Source organism: Cygnus atratus, chromosome 7 (genome assembly GCF_013377495.2).
Source record: "Cygnus atratus isolate AKBS03 ecotype Queensland, Australia chromosome 7, CAtr_DNAZoo_HiC_assembly, whole genome shotgun sequence".
In the NCBI taxonomy this organism is placed as follows: domain Eukaryota; kingdom Metazoa; phylum Chordata; class Aves; order Anseriformes; family Anatidae; genus Cygnus; species Cygnus atratus.
This window is the reverse complement of record NC_066368.1, coordinates 3,367,377-3,388,551: the sequence shown is the minus strand read 5'-3', so window position 1 is coordinate 3,388,551 and position 21,175 is coordinate 3,367,377. Positions and strand designations below refer to the sequence as shown.

The 21,175-nt window shown below is 38.9% G+C and overlaps 1 protein-coding gene across 3 annotated transcripts in view; it reads right to left on the bottom strand.

Annotated features, from left to right (window-relative positions):
- Nucleotides 1-21,175, bottom strand: part of ADAM12 (ADAM metallopeptidase domain 12) — a 181,515-nt gene that overhangs the window by 44,707 nt on the left and 115,633 nt on the right. For all 3 annotated transcript variants that reach the window (XM_035547503.2, XM_050711794.1, XM_035547504.2), the window contains exons 6-11: nucleotides 19,913-20,090; nucleotides 15,265-15,330; nucleotides 14,281-14,352; nucleotides 13,078-13,247; nucleotides 11,665-11,749; nucleotides 6,190-6,338 (exon numbers count right to left, since the gene is read on the bottom strand). In XM_035547503.2, the coding sequence (XP_035403396.1) occupies nucleotides 6,190-6,338; nucleotides 11,665-11,749; nucleotides 13,078-13,247; nucleotides 14,281-14,352; nucleotides 15,265-15,330; nucleotides 19,913-20,090 (720 nt within the window). The remainder of the gene's footprint in view (nucleotides 1-6,189; nucleotides 6,339-11,664; nucleotides 11,750-13,077; nucleotides 13,248-14,280; nucleotides 14,353-15,264; nucleotides 15,331-19,912; nucleotides 20,091-21,175) is intronic.

Genomic DNA, 21,175 nt, shown 5'->3' with positions numbered 1-21,175 from the left:
CCTGAGCTGCCAAGCAGATCACTAAATAATCCTCATCAGTCTTCTGCCCCGACAAGTCTTTTGTTTAAGTTGGATGATATCCATGATATGGATAACCCACAAAATGCTAGTCCAGTTCACCAGCAGTGCAAATAAACTGACACACAGAAATAAGCCGTGTTGGAGTTTTGATCCACAGACCAATTTCTCAGCCCAAACCAATATTTCACAGTGTCTGCTGTGGGTGTAATGTGACAATCAGAAATATCTATGGCTTTTGCAGAGAGAGCCTGTATGCAGATTCTGTAATCCACGTGCCTATGACCTACCATTTACTTTTACTTCATCAGAGAAAACAAATACCCAGTTCAACCTGTGACACTTCAGTGGCTCTGGGGAGCATTTCCAGAACCACCCTTGCACCCTGGCAGCTTGGGGAAGAAGGTGCAAAGTGATGGCTGGACTCCTGAAGTGCTAGCGACGTGTGAGTGTGGAAACTTCTGCTAGCCCTGCCCTCACACTGACAGCAAACACTGGGGAAAACTTGAAAGTCAGAGCACTTCAGAATCTGTATCAGACCATTTAAGATAAGAAAATCAGAAAACAAAATGAAATAAGACTCTCAGTGGATGCTTTTGGGATTTATTAAACAAAACCAAAAAAAAAAAAATCACCTCAAAAAAGATCACCTCAAAATTTCAAAAGTAAAGGAACCAGCATTTCTCTACCTATCTTGTTCAGCTTCCACTATGTGCTCTTTCTGTGATATTGATTGTTCTTCTTCCCCAAACCCTGCCTCCAAAACTCAATAATTAAAGTGAAATTGTGGACTGAAAAGCAATTACTCAAAATTTATTATTATTATTATTGTTATTCTTCTTCTTCTTATTATTATTATTATTTTCTATGGAGAGACACAGTTCCACAAAAATCCTCTGAAATGATAATCAGTAGCTGGGAGGCTGAAGAATTAATTTCAATTCCATTTTGCCTTTTCCTTCACTTATGATCACTATACAAAAACTTGGTCCCCTGGCTCCAGTAGAGCCTCAAGCTATCCTGCAGCCTAGGCAAATCACAGGCATTTCCACCACTACGAATTCACAGTCCAAGCTCCGCTTCCCTGTAACAAATGCAGTCATATTTATCTGAGCAAATTGAATTTAAAACCTGACCAAATCAAAAAGATATACTGACTTTAAATTCTAGCTGTGAAAATGGAAATGGTAACACAAGATCCAAGATAAAAAGAGAAAAAAAAAAAAGCCAGGCATAGAGGGATTCAATTCATTCTTTGACTTTTCAAAAGGAACATCACGCTAAAAGAAACATGACAAAGTGGAGTTGTTGTGCACAGAAGTCCTTACAGAGAAGCTGCTTCCTTGTTTATGTTGCTGGCGCAGACCTTCCTGTGTGGCACCAAGTGGCTTCCCGTCCCTAATGCTACATGTCATCTCTGGGATGCAAACCAGCACACAGCCTGGGACAAGGCAACAAAAAACAGGACTCCCGAGGAATTTAGATTAAAACTAAAGTTTATGAAGAGAGAGTTTTTCATTCAAATGTCTGTCAGGCAGATAGCAAGGACCAAGCCCTCTCTCAACACATCAGGTTCCTGAAGAGCACAAACTTGAATCCACGTCTTGAAACAATAGCCCTTACAGTATTTTTTTTTTCTTAAGGATTTCTTATTTTTAATTATTTTGCATTTATTTAGTCTCTTCATCACAGTCTTTGAAGAGAAGCATTATACAGCCAAGGTAGAAATAAGAGTCAAAGTAGACTTGCATGACCTGCTGCCAGGCTGTGCTTGATGTGCAGGAGGGTTTGAGAGACTGGACACAAAGTGCTGTTGCTTGATCCTAGAATTCAAGGGAATGTCATTCCCATAGCCAGATGCAAAGGGAACTGGAGGAGAGACTGCAAAGCAGCCCTTATCCAGTCATCCTCTTTCCTATCAGCATGGTGAAAAACTGCTTCTGACTATGGAAGAGCAAGGAGAGATGAATCAAACTTCTCTATCCTAGTAACCTGCCTGGCATGTCGGTTACCTTTGGCTGAGATGAAAGAGCAACAAGATTTTTCCTGATCCTGGTAAGAGCAACACAAAACCATGAGATGACAAAGAAAGAATCTGTCTTTATGGCAAGTCATAGGGCTCCACAAAGGGATGGAAACTACAGCAGGATCAAGCATCTGAATGTGCTTGGTGAGACTTTGCACCCTTTGTGGATTCCTGTGCTCTCATTAACACCTAAACAAGGTGGAAAACATGGAAAGGCATCAAAGAATGCTTTCTGTTAGTGGTAAGGAATATCACATTTATAGTATGCTCAACTGCCCCGAAGACTAGCAAGCTGTGTAAGTCCCCCACATATAAATTAGAAGAGCATGCTATTGGCAAGGATATAGAGACATGGGTGAGATGAAATATAAGCCCTTGGGTTTATTGAAGGGGAGAAAGCTAGCTAAAAAGGTTTTGCTCCCCTTAAGGCTAGCTAGAAATTTCAAGCATTTATGATCTCTTAAGTGTCCAACTAATTTGAGGGAACTCAACGTTGTTTCAACAACCACGGAGATAACAGTGCATAATTTTGATGAAGGAGCACATTCCCAAAATTATTAAAGAAAAAAGCCCTGTTAGTTTGTGTAATTTTGCTCCACAGATTGTGATAAATTCTGTGTTTAGTTGCAGTGATATATATCTAGAGTAATGCCTTGGGTTTCACTATAACTCATCTGGTTTTATCTAGCTGTCAGGAAGAATATTTGCAGTCCTGAGAGTGGAAAATTTAGGGAGATACTTGGAAAACAAGTGGAATACTGAAATGGCCTTGCTGACTCAGCTTAGTCCCTTTGTTTTCAGATACAGCCATCTCAGTATAAAGATTTGCAAATCTCTTTGAGACTCCTTATAGTCTTCTTTATCACTTGAAACAGTTTATGGCCAAAACAATTAAAAGAAATGGAAGAGTGTGATTAAAACATATGCATAAAATGGGAACAATGTGTTAGTATTAAATATTTCCTTCTTGATACTATTTTTACAATAACAACAACAAAAATCAGAAACTTCTGCAATGGGATTTATGTGATTTCCATTGCAGGTATTGAAATCTCAAAAAGATCTAGAGTGCCATAAATTCTGGTTTTGGTTTGATATGCTTAATTCCATTTATACAAAATATATTTTGCTAAAGTAGCAGGTCTTTAAGGCATTTGTTGCTCACACAAGAGTGGTACACATCTTGCTGGTATCTTTTAAGAGTGAAAGCTATAGGAAGCTCATTAAAGGATAGATCCAACAGAGTTTAAATTCCACACTGATCCCTTGAGAATTTTTTCCACCAAGAAGTAATTTCCAAGATGACTTTTTAATGCTAACCTCTTCAAAGGCTGAAACATAAGAACTGAAAGAAGATGGCAATAATTAATGAAATCACTTTTAAGGAAAAAGCCTTCAAACATTTCCTTTTGCTGCAGAACCAAACAAATGACTACAAAGTCAAATTTGCAGAGGCATTTCTGTTATAACCCAGATATTTTCTATTCTTTATAGATATCAGATAAGGACTTCTCAGGGGCTCTTACTTTTTACCCTAGCTTCAGCCCAAGGATTTCTTTTCCCTTTTCTTTCACTTATTAACTCTAGCTTAAACCAACAGAAATTAGAAGGGCACAGAATGCCAAAGAGTATACACAGAGAGCAAGCTGTCTCTCCAAATGTATTTAGCTTCCCTGAGATGCTCTTTGTTTTGATGTTTTTCTTATTCTGAGAATGTTCTTCAGGCAGGGGATATTAAATGGACCTTCTCTTAACTGACACTTCCAGAGCTGAAAATTCTTCAGTGATTCTTGAATAATGGTGCTCAGAGAAATACTACCATTGGTCAGTTGTTGGGTAAATATTTAAAGTGTTAATATTAAATTGGTAAAATGCAGTTTGGCTTAAGGCGTAAAGTGTTCTCCTGGAATACTTATTACAGATTGACAGCACAGCATGAAGGTAAAGCCTAAGGCTACAAACCCAATGTTAAAATTTCCATTTATAAATCAATAGTCACTGCAAACAAACCAGCCTACTCTCTTCTGTGAATGCCTCAACTCTTCCTTAGGCATAAGTTGTAGACAAAATTTGGTCAAAATCCAAAGACAACATTACAAAGCTGAAGTGCACCTGCCAACCCCCTCCCAAAGCTGTCATACCTGTGGTGCTCATGGTGGGCAGGGCATGGCTAAGGCAGTATGGCCTTTAACCTATAATATATATGGTGCTTTAACCTGTAATGGTGCTACTGAAACGCTGGCATAAAGCAAGCTGAGTTGCTTGGACACGTATGTGAGGATTAGGCTGAGCAGGTACAACCTTACTCTGTCCATGTCCAGGGCCAAGCAACTGGACTGGCACACCAAGCAGATGAGGACACCTTCAGATAAACTCACAGGACTGTGGTTCAGAAGGCAGAACCAGAGAAGAGCTAGCTAGGTTCATATTAGAGATATCTTCCCATTATGAAATCAGAGTGTCCAGAAATTTCCGTCCTGACAGCATCTCCTGTATTTATTTCCAAACGTGGAGTAACTGGATGCCCAACCGGTAGTTCAGCTGAGATGACTAAGGCTTGAATGCATCTTTCAGGAGCTCAGGGCCCAGACACATCTGCCCACTGCATACCAGCTATCACATCACCTCACTTCAGAGCCTTGTTTCCAACTTCAGTTTGTTTTCACAGTGTGTTTAATAGCCCTGATGTGCTGCAGAATGCAATTCCGTGGGGATATTTACTACCTATTGTTTTAGAAGAGCCTGGCTATTTTTCTCTTCCAAACTGTAGAACCACTCTCATTCTCCTCCAAGCGCACAACTCTCTTTTCATTGTTTGTCTCAACTTGCTGTGCTTGGCCTCTGGCCAGAATCTCTTTTTCTGCCTTGAAGGAGGGTGACAGCTTGCCTTTGAAGAAGCGCCAAAGCTGCTGTTTGGCCGACCAGCAGGGAGCAATCCTGCCCAACACTCCCTGCCCTCTCACATATTGCTCCCCTCCTTTCCCAGAAACATGCAGCCTCAGAGCAATCAGAGGCTGACCTGATCAAATATCCCAGAAGAGGTTTTCAAGCAACATATGAAGTTTAAGCACACACAGGGAGTGCTGGAGCTGGAAGACACATCAGAAGATCATCTAGACCATTTGCTCACCCCCAGGCAAATCCAGCTGTACCTACAAGATGCTGCTGACACATATTTGTCTGACTGGTTCCTACCAGCTTCCAGTCAGACAGTCACATTTCTGCAGGCTAACTAGTCCAACATGCCACTTTCCATCAGAAAGCTTTGGTAAACCTCATCTCTCTTACTTCAATTTCATGCCATTGGTTCTTGTCTGAATCTGGACATGGAGAACTCATTCATTATGTAATTAAGTTTCTAATAGCATTTAAAATGCAGAGAAACAAGCTGAAACTAGTTACCCTGCTCACAGTGCCTGTGCTTTTCATGTCTACAAAACCACCAGGCTTCTCCGCTGACATATATGATTCTATCAACAGCAGAGCAGCCATTCAGCACTGACTCAGAGAGATGATCAGCCACAGATTCACTGGCTTTATTTTCCATGGTGCTTTCTATCTTTCCTTGGAAGATCTTTCTCTGGCCACTGAACGGGCCTAACCCCACTAAGCTGACAGCCTCGACTTGCTCACAGGTTACCACTGCTACACATTTACAACAGACAGTAAAATGCAAAAGTTTGTGCAAAACTAAAAACCTTCTCTGTGCAAGACAAAGGCTTTACAGAGAGTCTAATAATAATATATTTCCTGCATTACTTTATTTCCTACACAATCATCTTAGTCTTGGCCTTGGGACATCGCTCATTTCCTATTATGACTGTGATGCTCAGTTGGCAAGATGAGCCAGGAGGATATTCTGATTCATCACTTACAATGCAGTTTGTTTTTTAAAAAAACTTAACCACCTGCTTATGGCATTTTTGTCTCTCACACTGGTAACAAGGAAATGGAAAAGTACAATGGTACATGTTTTATACTGATAAGGAGTATAATTGTTTCAGCTTGAGGGGGATAACTGCACGGAGATTTGACAGGTCTTGGAAGGTTTTTCTTTTTTCATTTAAATGTACCTGAGACAGAAAAGAAAACCTGAAAATTTTCCACTATAACTGCAACATACCAGTGCTTACCCTTGCACTTACCCAGTAGAGGGATTCATGATGCAACCCCCTTTCTCAGTGGATGCTTTGCAGTTGCAGCCCCTCTCCAATGTATCATGATTCATTCCAAAATTGTGGCCCAGTTCATGAGCCAGGGTGACTGCTGCACCTAGAGGGTTTTCTGAATGATCCTTAAACAAATAATAATAAAAAATAAATAAATTGCAAAGTCAAGGTAAGGAAACAATTAAAAATGCACATTTCCCTTCTAAGGTCCTATTGCTTGTTCTTCAAAATGCTTTATGAGCTTACCAGCTGTAGTAACACTATTGTTAAATGCACACAATTTAATTCACATGTTCCAGGTGCAGACTGGGAATTTCAGAGCAGCCTTCAGTTCTGGCCACCCAGTTTCCCCAGACATTTGAGACCATAGGGCAGCGTTGAACATCTGAGTCATCTCTTTATTGAGATCCTAAAATTTCCATGTTCAGTGGCTCCCAAGACATGGCAGTGGCAGAAAACAATAACCCAAATGGGAAGCAATGGAAAGGATAAGGATTTATGGGATAGGATGAGTGTGATGGGGGGAAACAAGAAGATCCTTCATGTCAGGAGGTGAACTAAAAATGCAGCAAGAGATTTTACTGGACCTATTTAATCTTCATCAGACTGTTTTTTTAATATCAGAAATTTGAAGAAGAATCCATAAGCCCTGTAGGAAAAAGACTAGTGACCTCTGAAAACCTTCCTTTAAAAATGAAAGGACAAAGTAATATGAAAATTTCAATGGCCTCTACTTAACACCTATGAATATTCTAAATGCTGCAAGTGTCAAAATTGAAATATTAACATTAATCTGTGTTGAAGTTCTGGTTTCTTTTTTTTTTTGGACAACTACTTCTAAGAAATTCACTGCATGGTCTAGTTATAGGCTACTGATTGGACTGATGTTTTGGCCTAACCACAAGCCAGAGACCTTTCTACATCGATCACTTTCCTTGAGGGAAAAAATATCCATTGTGCTCATATAAAAGCTTTCCCCAAAGGCATAAACATGTAATATAAATGCATGATCTACTATTTATCACTCAGTAAATGGAATTACTATGTACAGCTGCCTGCTCTAGAAGCATATATGAATATATTCAGCTTAAATAACTCTTTTAGTATCATCTAAGCCAATCTTCAGACTAAAAAGAAGTGAAAGGTAAAAGTGCCTCAGACATCAACTATATATAAATGAAGCTCTTAATACATGTCTTGGAGTAGATTTAAAAGTTTCTTCTTTCATTTGTCTGAGCTAATATTTTTAGTAAATCAATTATTAAATAGGAAACAAAATCAAAAAGAGATCAAATTCTGAAAACAAGAAAATATCCCTTCTGCATTTGGAATAAAGTTAAAATAATTTTATCTTTTAACAAAGGATCTCTATTTTTTTCCCTGAATATTAAAATTTTTATATCAAAATATTGTGACTAACAAAAAAGCCAATTTGTTTGCAGTTATATTTTAAGATAGCCGAAGAAAGAATCTGTACAACCTGTCCTAGTAAAAGAAAAAACAAAGTAAACATATGCAGCAAAATAATCTGTAATAACTAAGAAAATACATATTCCTGCATGATGCCCACGTGTGGAGATGTCTTACCTAGATACAAGTCACATACATATTGATTTATGTTTGTACTTACAGTAACTTATGAAATATTTAGTGTATTCAGTGAAATTGAATCTGAAGTCCTAAAAGGAACACAACCCCTCACTCAACTGGAAAAAAATTCAGGACCAAAGATTATGAAAACAATGATATAATTCCACATAATTTACCAGCAAAGCACTGTAGTAAAGCCTTAAAATTAGTGCAATGTTGTCCAGACTCAGAAATTCCTCTGAGTTTTGAACCACCTACACAGACAACAAACTGAGCTCAATTTTTCTTCAATTTGCCAGTTTCTTTTCTGCTTACTGCAAAGGGATTTTGTTCATTTAAGTGCCTCCAATATTGGCAATTAAAAATAAAAAGGAGAGTTCACACAGTCCACTCCAGAACTAGAGCAACAAATGATCTGAAATGTAATTTGGGTCTTGAATAGGCAAACAATTTATTACAACCCATGCGGTTCTCATTACTTGCTCAGATCCACTTGGAATGTAATTTTATCAGTTTCTAGAGAGGATTTTTAAAACAAGGAATGTGATGTCTCAGCAACAGAGGTTATTTGAAAACAGCATAAATGAGGATTATCAAAACAAACAGTGACATGTCCCATTTGATACTGAGACCATTTAAGTTTCCCAAGTACTTAAGAAATGAATAGCAATGTGACTGATTTATTCCACCAAGGTCTTTTAAAGCTAACTTAAGTAGTAAAAGTCATTACCAAACAGTTTCACAACCACTGAATAAGCAACCAACTACTGTTAAGACATTATAAGCTGTTGCACAAAACATGCAGCTGCTTTCAGTTGAACTCTGCTTCATTCCACTGGGATTCAGTTCAAACCTCAATAATAAAGTTCTGTCACCTACAGCTAGATGCCCTGACACTGGTACTTTCCATGTAGGTTCACTCAGTCACAAAAGTGCAAGATTTCTGAAATATTCTTTTACTTCATTTAAGCCATTCATTGAAAAGTGAAGTGCCCCTGTACCACAACTCGTTTAGCCTAAATTCCCACCAAATACAATAGAAATTTGACATGAATGAAAACTACATTATGTTACTGCAACTCAGTGACATCTTAATTTTAAATCCATGAATTTGTTTAGAAACAACAGAACAAAGACTGAAGCATATGTCAAAGGCTTGTTTTAATGTCAAAATATGTTTGGTCTGTAAACAACACAACAGAACCATCACAGTGAAATAAAATTATAATGCTCTTGATGCACCTAAACTGTCTCATACTCAGATGTGCACTCTTCCCACCCTGAGTTTCTGTTAAACAGTGTGGAAGAGGGGGTCACCTATCACCGAGAGAATTCAGCCCTACAGAAAATAGAGAGAGGCAGGCTCTCAGATGGATGGCAGGGGAATTTAGATCATATAATAGGTGTGGGTAACTGCAAAACAGTCAGGAAAGTCAGATCTCACATAGCTGACTCTTTCCAGATTTACATTCAGAAGTTATTTCTCATGCACTTACTCCATTGTTTATTCCTTCAGAACTGTTTAGAACTGTTTTCAAAGTGAGGAACTCTCTGGGGTTGGGTGTTTGGAGAGGGATGGGTAAGAGGCTGGTCAAATGATAACAACAGCTAAATCTTCAGTTGCTCAGTGTTGAGATGTTTGTGCACTAAAGCCTCCAAGGTTAAAAGTTTTTCACTATTACATTTGCACATCTTGCGGACTTATAGTTTTTGTCTATATGTATTGATACGTATCAAGACTTTTCTGTACATACATGAATTAGCTTCTGCTAATCTGGGGGGAAAGGTTGGACAGCTTCCCTTCCAGGTTTTGGAGGGAGTGTTTGCTTGTTTGGATTTGGCTGCCTTTTGAGGATTTGCTTAAAGAATGAAAACATCTCTAGTTATGCTGCGCAAGCCTTGGATTAATTTGCACCTCAAAAGTTTCAATTCACTGGGGTGGGAGTCTCTGGGAAACAACACGCTCCCCTGAACAACTGAAGCTGCGGCCTGGCTACGATTTCTCTGCAGACACTGGGTTTTTCCTGGGCATATAAATCAGTCTCTTCTCTGTCAGAGCCCTGAGAATACTTTAAAGAAATGCTGATTCTTGTTTTCTTGTTATTGGAATGATTTTGCTGTTTCTGTTGTTTCTGCTTAAAACACCAGTTTCCACAGCGAGGAGGACTGGCTTTGCAGAAAAATACTGTAGCATATCTTAAAGTTTATTCTATAAATTAAAAGACCAAACAAGTCATCATTAAGGGCATCATTAAGAACATCTCTGCAGATAAAGCCAAAGCAGTGACTGCTACCCTGAGGGAAGAATGGATAAAATGGGGCTGGTTGACTCATCTATGCCTTTGCCAAGATTTGGAAGTGCATCTGGAGACTCCCTCAGCTTTTCCTTCCTCTTTGCCTCCTTTTCCTTTTGTATCTAGCCCCCAGGTACCCAGCAAGAAGCTGTAACAAACACTGACTAGAGACTCAGCTTCTAAAGCTGCCAAGAGACTGAAGCCTACGTCTTTTCTACAATTTTGACACGACTTTCTCCAACTTATTTGATTGTTCTTTCCCACTCTTACTTACTCTTCACCTTTCCCACTCACCTCATAAATTCTTCCAGTCTAGATCATCAATACATCATCTTCCATGAATGCACAAATCACCTCAGCTTGGCTTCTTTCCTACTTGTCCCAGAGACCACAAAGGAGTCCTGCACTGTGTGTGGACCAACCTCACCTTGCATGTTCACTAAGAAGCCAAGAAATGCAGGTGTTTCAAGGGACTGTATCTTTGGGACTACCCCGCTTAATCTTGAGGCAAAAACCTTGGTGTCTTGGTCTCCAGGTTGGCTCTATGATGCTTTGAAGAACTGGGAGGTTTGAGACCATGCAAACTCTGAGAGCAATGTGCATTTCTCATCTCCCACCTTGTTTATGTAGGGATGTGTAACTGAGGAATCCAGCAGAGCTGGAGAGAATGGCTGGATCGACTAATGTGGGGGAAACCTAGACAAAACCATAAAAAAAATAAAGGTTTTCAGCACTTCCAAGCTGAACTCAGAAGTAGAGAATATTTATGAGGTTTGTAGGGCTTCATGGCTTTCTGCTCTGGAGCTGAGCTCTGAGGCCACCAGCTGAGCCTCTTAGTAGCCTGCAAGTTCTTGGAGTCCACGCATAATTTTATTTAAAGTACTTGAATTGAAAAGCTTAGTTAATTCAAAACTGCTCTCACTCCCCCTTAAAAAACACTGTTTGAAATTCAAAAACATTTTTTTTTCCTAAATGAAAGTATTCCAGAGTTAGTAGCAGAAATTGGCTAAGATGTTTGTTTGTTTGTTCATTACATGTAGCATTGAGCAACAGCATTACTAGTAATATTCTCTGAGAGAGATTCAGGTAGAATAAATGCTGCCATTGTTTGTGCTTGTTGTCTAGCAATGTAACAAAACCACTACGCTACAAAGATGGAAAGTAAGGCCTTACACAGGGAACTCTGTAAATCCAGAATAAAATCAATATAATGAAAGATTCAGGCTAGACTGTTGTTGCTTGTAACACTAGTATACTCAGGTGCATAACAAATACATCTTCTGGTTCTCATCTTTCGTAGCACCTCTTCACCTGATTTAACGATCACTAGAAGCAGAAGATTCTTGCAGAGGTCGTGCTATATTTTAATACAATATATATATATATATTTCAGTATGGAATCTATGAGTTAAAAACTTTACATGCAAGCTGCCTGTAGATATAGGTAATTCAGATTGAAAATGGGACAAAAGGGGTTGATGTGCTGGTGCAGAATACAGCACTACAACACGTGAGATCATGTTGCACCACTTGGACCAGTTTCCAGCGCTGTGCTTTTACCACTTACCATGACGACCCCTCCAGACTGTTCTGCAGTGCACATGCTCATTATGGGCGCCATGCCAATGGTAGTCCCTTGGAAGTACACCCCGCTGCAGGAGGGCAGAAAAGGAAACGAAGAATCCCAGAATCAGCATTTGGTGCCAAGATACCGCCCTTATTATTTTCAGTCTTGTGTTTCTGCCAATCTCAAACAAAGATCCCGTTTCAAATGTGTCAGCTCCAGACATTTGCAGGTTGAAAACAATGAAAAGCACAGATTAGTCATGCCAACTTGCCAAACTGACAATGACAGCAACCCTGCTCTGAGAAAGATCCATTTGATCACCATCCTTTGGATTTACTGCTGTAACAAGACCCCTTCTTCCTTTCTTTTTCTCCTGATTGAAGTTGGGAATAGAAATGCAAACAGAAAAATACTGTCTCTAGCTCAAGGAAGGCTTATTTTAATGTAAGTTTATGTGCTACTTGTTGTAATACAAAACCTAGAATTTAATCATTCTAAACAAAGTATTAAAACATATAATCAAATACTTTGTGACAGTTTAGAGTGGCTCACTCTATTCCCCCACAGATAATGTAGGAATATCTGTGCAATGAGTAAAGTGAGCTCCTTTCAATTACAAAGACATCAGGTCTGTTTTTGACTATAGTGTAAAGAATGGTTCATTGACCAAAACAATACCTGGATCAAGAAAGAGGTGCTATTTTTCCTTTTTTTTTATTTTTAATGACTGTTTTTGATTTGATCATTTTTACTCAGTTCAACCCAGGAAACAGAAGCAGGACAAAAGATGTATATAATTTAAGTTGTAAGTCACAAATTCAAATTAATTGTCTGATTTAGACTGCATTTTTAATTTTATTGATGTCTTTCTACGAATGAACAGGATTCAGATCATAAAAACAGAATGGTTGGGGATGGAAGGGACCTTAAAGATCATCTAGTCCAACCACTGCCATGGACAGCGACACCTTCCACCAGATAGTTGTTCAAACCCTTGTCCAACCTGACCTTAGAATGCCTATATCTACGTGACAATAATACCCTCTTAGCTCTGCTTTAAGGGGGAGGGCAGGACTGCCTTTTTCAATAACAGCTTAGATTGAGACCACCTAAAACTGGTTACAAATTCATGCCCGAAGTCCTTATTGGCTTATTTTACATCCAGATTTCCATGCATGTTGTATTCAGGATATGCCTACAAGTAACAGCTATTGCAGAGCTGTGAAAGGAAATTTATCTGGAGCATCTGCTGCAGGGCCCTCCAAAGCACTTCTGTGCTTGTGCAGGGGAAAGACAAACCCTCAGGATCACAGATGGTCATGCCAACAGCTTAGAAAACTGAAGAAGAATACAGTACAGCTATTCTAACACCACTGAAATACCAGCCAATATTAGATTTGGCATCAACTCTACCTTATTAGCTGTGCATTGTCGTGGGGTTTACGAGGTAGTAGTTTTAGCTTTCTCCAGTCCAGAAACTCATGGAGGCTGGTGAAAGGATCTTGAGAAATGGAGCACTTATCCATGTCGTTCCACACCTCCACTCCAACCAGGGCTACTCGAATATTCAGTGGCCTATAGAACTAATGAGAAAACAGAAACAAAAACAATTATAGCATTGTTGGCTACTCTATTATCACACCAGCAAATGCCACAGTTGCTACGAGGGGGGAACAGGCACAGTGTTACTGATGAAGCAGAGAGAACAATTCTAAGGTAAGAGTAATGTGAAGAAGGACTCAGGAATTGATCAAGCCTGGATTTGGCTGACAGTCTGAGAAAAGCATATACTAGGTCTTTGTCTTGTTTATATGCATTGCAGCCATTTGGATAACATTGCCATTTGTTGAGCATAAATTAAGCATGAAACATAAATATATTGTAACATGCAAAATTAATTTTGAGCAGGTAACATGTAAACGCCTGTCTTCCAGTAATAAGTCAGCAAGACAATTACAGAAGAGGTGGAGGTACCTTCAGCAGCCTGTTTTTAATCACGAATGCTTCTCCTTGAGTTACTGTCCTTGAAGCATCACATGATAAGTTCTCAGATAAATTAGACTCCCTTAGTTATAATTTGAGTACTACACTCCTAATTTTTCTGGCCATGCAGCACATCAAAAAGAAACTTTTTTTTTTTTTTAATTTTTATATTTATATTTTTATTTTTGTGGTTTTACTGGTTGGAGAGAAACATTGCCCTGAGATACTGGGGCATTAGGAAAGCAGCAGATGTGTTCACTCAAATGAGGCAGCAGGAAACACATGTTGCTGTTATTGGTGAGCTAACGGCAGGTGGTGAACCATCGACAGAGGCCAGGTTCTCAACTGCATGTTGAGCAGCATCAGCTGGGTGTGTAACGAGGTAGTCTGAGTGTGGTGGGCACACTGGGAGCGTGGACCAGGGACAACCCATAGTATGAGAGGAAATACTAGAAACATGACTTGCTCTTACCAGTAATCTGAGTCAAGCTCTTTTTCTTTTCATAGAGGTACACATTTAAGCTTTAGAAGCTTTCTTAATTTATACTAATAAAACAGACATAGATTTCACAGCAATGTCCTTCAGACTGTGCAGTCACTTCTGAAAAAGTGGAATAATTCTCATGTTCTTACCTTATCAACATAGTTTGCAATTTCTATCAGCCTCTGCTTAATTTTTTCCACATCCTTGCCTTGTCTCTGAAACTTAGAAAATAAAGGATCAATGTGCTAGCAGCACAAATACGGCAGCTTTTCTCCCCAGCATCCACCTTACTCTTGATGGCACTGTCAGTGATGTTTGGGGATTACAGGGAGCAAGCAAAGGACAACGACAGATTTCTCTTGGCTTTCATGGAACTGATATCTGCCTCAGAATAAACACAGGCTATGGGAGAGGATTTTGTTCTTCATAGAAAGATTTAAAAATCCCTAAGTCTTACTTAGCAAGCTTTCTAGGACTGAGGTTTTGTGAAAAAGAAAGGGCTCTTCTGTTAGCTATTTTGGCAGGAGGGTGATTTTTATTCCCTAATGAGCTGTGTTCAAGGAGAGTGAAAGACCATCATCTTTTTAAACAAACAAAAATGTAAGTAGCAAAATAATTCAAACCAAGACTTCTCATCTTCGGTTGCAATTCAGCTCACTGGAACACATCTCTACAGCCTGTCCTGGTTCCTTGCTTTGAAGCTCTGCTTCCAAACTGTCAGAAAGGCTTCGTGCAATGTGATGGTAAAGTACTGCTTCAGAAGGAAATGCAGGATCCTACAGCATCTTCTGAACAGCGACAGTCCTGCCAAGGGCAGGCAGGGAATGCAATGAAGGTTTAACCAGCTCAAGGAAATCCTGGGCTGTGAATTTTTATTTGCCTTGTCTTGAGTTACTGCCAGACATCCCAGTTATCTATGAGTGCCAAATTCCTTACAAAATATTGCAAAAAACATTTACAAATGACTAGCAGTCATCTATCTTACCAGTGCCTTCCATTGCTTAGCCTTAATTAGGTTAGAAGCATTACTTGTGAAAACTACAATATTTTATCTGAAGCACATTACTTGCAATCCCATGGAAACCCATTTCCCACCTGTGCTTCCCATATATTTTTATGTTTAAGTCTCTTACCTCACGATTATCTGCCACAATAACAAGCTCCACATACTTTGTCGTCTTCAGAGTCTCCCTCTTATACTGCCAAAGAAGATGAAAAAGGTTTTGTTGTTTTTTTTTGTTTTTTCAATGTGATCCTTGGAATCAGCTCTCCCTCATTTAAACAAAGTTTTTGCAAGAGGAGATATATAACATCTCAGGCTTCCAAAGGTTTCATGGTATATGATTTCTTATTGCATTCCTTCTCTTCATGTCCATGCGGTGCTTACAAAAAAGACCTGTACAACCAGGATTTGATCATAGCAAGCAGGAAAGTGCTGCAAAGTGAATCTCAACCTTTCAGGTTTCTGCAGCTGCAATATTTGAGTTATCTTTACTCGCAGGAGAATATCACCTCCAGCAGAAAGACCTTTGCTATTTCCAAGGTACATTTAAAGAAATGATAAGATAACTTTTAGCAAACATTTCAAGCAACAGACAAATGGGCAACCAGGAAAATTGAGTTATAAAGGGATATCAAGTAAAGCAGGATAAAGTAATAAAGGAATATTGAGTATCAATCAAGTGGTCTACTTATAAACCGTGTAGGAAAAAAAAAAAAAGAACAAAACTGCAGAAAAAAGATCTAAATAAACTGTCAATGTCTGGGAAAGCAAACTATAATGCTTTAAAAATAGCCTACATTTAATTTTGCATCTGTGTATTCATGTGAAAGAGCGTGTCGTGTTACTTGCATTTCTGAATACAGGTCCAAAAAAATCATAATGCTTAGCTCCAAAAGGATCACTGAGGAAAATTAAATGATTTTTTAATGCTGTTAATCATAGGACAGCTCCTTTGCTACCCTAAATTTAAGTGACCTATTAAAGTCTGTGGAAGTTCTGTGATTTACACTAGCTGAACATCTATTCTATTATTCCTCCCTTGTTTCTGGAATAAAACAGTTAGGGAACAGAGGTCCCAGCAGTATGTCTGATCTTCGTGCCAGAACTTAAGGACCTTAAGCAGTTGTATGACCTACTAATGACTATGATGTCTCAAACTGAACTAGTGCTCTTTAACCCAGAACATGACTAAAGCTTTCAAAAGCAAACAGTGTGTTCCAAGGCAAACTATGCAATCCCCTGAACTGAAGCTAAGTCAGTACTGGACATCACCTTCCAGCCAATTTTCACAAAGTTTTCTTCACATTAGCAAAGTGTTCCTCTTTGTTATCTGCAGATTGATGATTTTGAATGTTTTACAAGAAACATTGTGTTTAGAGGAAAGTGACAGATGCAACCTTCAGTAACTCTAACTTTCCAACACTAGAAAACTCATATTTAATAGTGTGACACAGCCTTTAAACTACAGGAACTGGAAAACATTAAGTTCCACTTGGATGGTATTTCTGGACTGTGAAACCACTAGAGGCTAGCATTAATGAACTAAGCATCAATGGTACAAACACTTCACAGGATTACACTTATCAGGAGCTCTGGCAAATGAGCATGGGCAGGTATTCTTACACCTTCTCCTGGTACTGGGGCTCGCTGTCATCTTCTTTGTCTCTTCTGGAGGCAACTGTCACCATCATGGGGACATGGTGTGTGCATGGACCTGGTGCATGTGCCCATGCCTCCTCTGCCACGCAGGGCATTGGCAGTGCCTGGTGGTATGCTGGATGGGAAGTAGACACCAGGAGCCAGCACATCTGCTCCTGCTGCTTCTGTAACAGCAGCAGGTGCAGTGTAAAGGGCCTGCCACATCTCTACAGACTTCAGCTGAGCCTGTAGTGTTTAGGTAGAGCTTCATTCACCTCTCTGCAAAATATCGGACATGAGTGAGGTGCCACGGAAGGCAAACGACCATATGGGTTTTGTTTGTGGCAGAACTGGTCTCTCAGACACTGAATGTCTAATATAAACCTGAAATTTATTATGCAGCCCTGATTAGAGACATACCCCAAGATGCCTCTAGTCTTCTTCCAAATGTAAAGTAAAAAATTGAGACATGATTATCCAGGTGCAAAGATATAAGAAGAGCTCTGTTACACCAGTCAGCAAGCCATTCATTTTTTACCAAAAATAACACTGTTTGGACTGGAGAGAGTCAGCCTGAGAGAAATTGGCTACCAAGGTATAATGATATAAGCCTCTGGTGACTGATTTGCATAACGAATCCATTCCTGTGGTTTGCCCAAAGGCTATGTGTATTCCTCGGATATGATATTTATTTATAAAATGTACCTAATTATCACTTCTTTCAGCTTGCTTTCTGCATCCCACTGCATCAATGCACAATCCATTGACTGATTGAATCACTTAGAATTAAAATGAAGAGTCAATAATACAGCTATGACAGATATTAACAATAGGAGACAATAAGCTTTGTTCAGCTGACGGCTGTCCTGCTCCCCTGCTTCTCCCATACCTGATCATACTGCAAAACTGCTGTCCTATACCACCATATATTCCCTCTGCTCTCCTGCCTGGGAATTGGCATAGCTTGGATTCACAGCACAATTTTGCAGCCCCTCTCTTTCTCTGTGATCTAATTCCCCAAAACAGCTGCTCTGGGATCCACTGGGACCACACAAATGGCTATTTTGTGTGGCTACAGAGAAAAGCCATACAGTAGGGACTGCCTTACATAACAGACTTGCTTTCTGCAGGATCCTGTCTTAATGGAGATCAACTGGAAGACACGCTCTCCACTGCAATTTGAGGGTCCCCTGTTTTATGACATAACCCAGTACTTACAGAGACCCAGCTCTAACAGGGAAAACTGTGTCTACATACACCTGCTGTGTTATTTGCTTTGATTTATTAAACCTCATGTTTGGTTCTGGGAAGCTGAGTTTATTGTTTGTTTCATCATTGATTTGTACTTAAATCTAACCTAAAGGCTAGTCTAAATTTGTGATACATTGATCAAACATTTTGGCTCTGCTCAATAAGCATTTAGTGTAGGTATTTGAGTGAAGGCTCAGGGGAAAAAAAAGAAAAATAAAAAAAAAAAGAAAAAAAGAACAGCTCCCCAAAAATCTGCCAAGAAACCTAAAATTTTCATCATGCCCTAAACCTGACACTGGATTTGCGTTTACTTCTTTGACCTGGTGTAATCTGGAGCAGCCTTGTGTCTCCTTATTTTGCAGTTCATTCTTATTCAGCGTGTCCTGACAGTCTGCTTAGTTGATGACAACATTGAAATGTGAAAATTCAGTCCACATATTACATTTGACAACTTCCAGAATTCATACATTAAAAGCATATCCAGAATACTCATGATATGTATTTTACCTAACTCTATGATGTGGTTGTTGACAGGTTTTATAATTACATCCAGTGAACCACGGCAAGAATATCTTTCAGATATTTAAGGTGAAATTTGACATGTAGTTGAAGCCATCAACAAAATGTGAGAACCATGAAGGCAATTGTAAAATTGTTTTGATTGCATCAGCTAGTAATATGCATGCTTTTTATTTCGGTTTCCTTGTGTTACACTGATTACCTCTGCAAAGTCCCAAACATTTGGGGGCAAACCTTAATAAAGATGTGAAAAGAACTTTCCTATTCACATTAAATAATTTGAAAATACTTTTTTTTTAGGTTGTGGTAGGATCTACAGAAACGTTCTGGCATAGTGTAGGAACCTATATTTGAAGCTTCATTGAAAGGAAGCCCATTTTGATAGAGTTGCATTTATAGAATGACAAGCTGGAAGGCCATGGCTTTGTTCTGCCATCACATATGTTTCTAAATATGTTTTTATTTAGACAAAAAGAAATTTGGACAGATAATGCCTAATATTCCTAAAGTATAAAATAATTTAATTCTACTACATAAATAAAATCTGGTGATGCCATTTAGGTTGCTTTCCTTAACAAATAACTCAATGTGAAGGCTTAGTAGTACACCTAACTATAAACCCCAGTATGTGACAAATAATAAATTTTAAGGCCAGCTTTGTAACATTGTATAATTTCTGAACACCTAAAACAGTCTTTTCTACAATCCCCTTCCAAAATGCACATGAATTTATTGTAGTATTTCTTCTTCCTGGTTTTCAGCTCATTTCATTTTCTACAGTTTCCATTAGCTAGATGCATTTCACATTAAGGACATTTCTTCTTACATGAAAACAATTACGATAATACTTCTGTAAAATAATATGGTGAGAATTTGTTTTGTCTACATAAGATACTTTCCTGCTAGAATGTAGAGGTTCATTTAGGTTTTAAAACACTATTTGCAAGGCATCACAGCTATCATGTTCTTTTCCATCTTGGGTGGGCAAGAACTTTTCCAGACCTTGCTTAGTGTTCTTATGGGTTCTTAAATTGTTGCTATAATCATACATGAACCAAAATATAGCACCGTAATATGAAACCACAAACTTTTCTATGCCATCTCATTACCAGAGAGAATGTATAAATAAAATGCAAGAGCACAAAAAAAAAAAAAAAAAGCAATAAAGCTTTAGCAAATCATGTAAGTATATGATTAACTTTAAGCATATTCTTAAGCACATATCATCAACACAAGATGACTATATGGTTTAATGGTTTGCTCAGTAGGTATATAGGAATTGAGACTGGAGCGAAGATTTCTTGTTGTCAGTAATATGTAGATGCTTGCAGAAAGGTGTAAAAAGGTGTAAAACCATATAATCCACCTACCCTGCCAGCTTGAGAATGGTGTGTTGTGTCATGAGACCTCATGGCAGAAATATCCAGCTGGTGGCCACAAGATCCTGGCACTATTTTCAAGTTCTCTGCTTGGTAGATCTTGTGTTCAGTTGTAGCACCTTCTATTGGCTCCAGAATGTAGCTTTTGTTTGCAAATAAAATAATTCCCCTGTAGCACAAGAGAGCAGAGTAAGATGCATGGCTTTCAAGAACTAACCTATGTTTGTCTTCAACAAGGTTACAACAGGTTTTAATAATGAAGGAATACGAAAAAGCAAAATGCTGATTTACAATGTCATGCCGAGTGGAGCAGGAAACATCAAAGCTGTATATTTGTCACTGCAGCACACTACACCTTACAAGAAGCAATGGCTCAAAGAAAATTTTCCTCTTCTGAAGTGTTGTGCTGTACAGCAAAAGTACATTTGTGTTTTATGTGTTTTCCATTCTCCCAGTGATGCATTGCCATTGCTGACTAGAGTAATGATGTGCGGGCATCTGCAGACCGGTTGCAAACAGTAGTGAACAAAAGCGTGGTGAAATGCTTTTATAAAAAAAGGTACAGAGAAAAAGAATTCATTATGATCTGCAGATACCTTTTAAACCAAATGCTGATGCAAGCATCACATCTGCCAGATGAAAATGTATCAAAAAGGATTATTATCATGGGGCAGTAAAATGAAACTTGGATATATTAACTGGTGGATTCCCATTTAACATATTTTACTCCCCCAAATAATAATTTTACTGTAACATCTGCTGTCTGAGAATCCCAAAGACTTTTTAACAATGGAAGCACTCCTGGCACATTACTGTCAGCTACAGTGTGCAAAGAGGAAATAGGGGTTCAGAAAGATATTCAACACCATGTTCCAAGAAACCTGTGGAAGAACCAGGGACGCATAGACAATCCTAGGCTTCTTGTGCTGTCTGTTTACCAAAAAATACTCCAGACCAAACAGAAGCTGTTCTTGGGTTCTTGTTTTGGGTTCTGCTTGACTGTTCTGAACTGCTACAGTAAAGCAAGTTCAGTTCCTCCTGATGGCATAAGGCTACAGAGATGCACTTTCAGCTGAGCACAAGAAGAACCAACAGTGTGGTATGGGTGTCCATGGTCTGCTCATGCTGGGAATAGGATTTCTGGAAATACATGGCATAAAGTAGGATGATTTCCAAAAATACCACTTGAATTAGTTGTCAGCTGGAGGAAGCAGCACAGAGTAAGTGACTTCTATGCTGTATATCCAGATACCC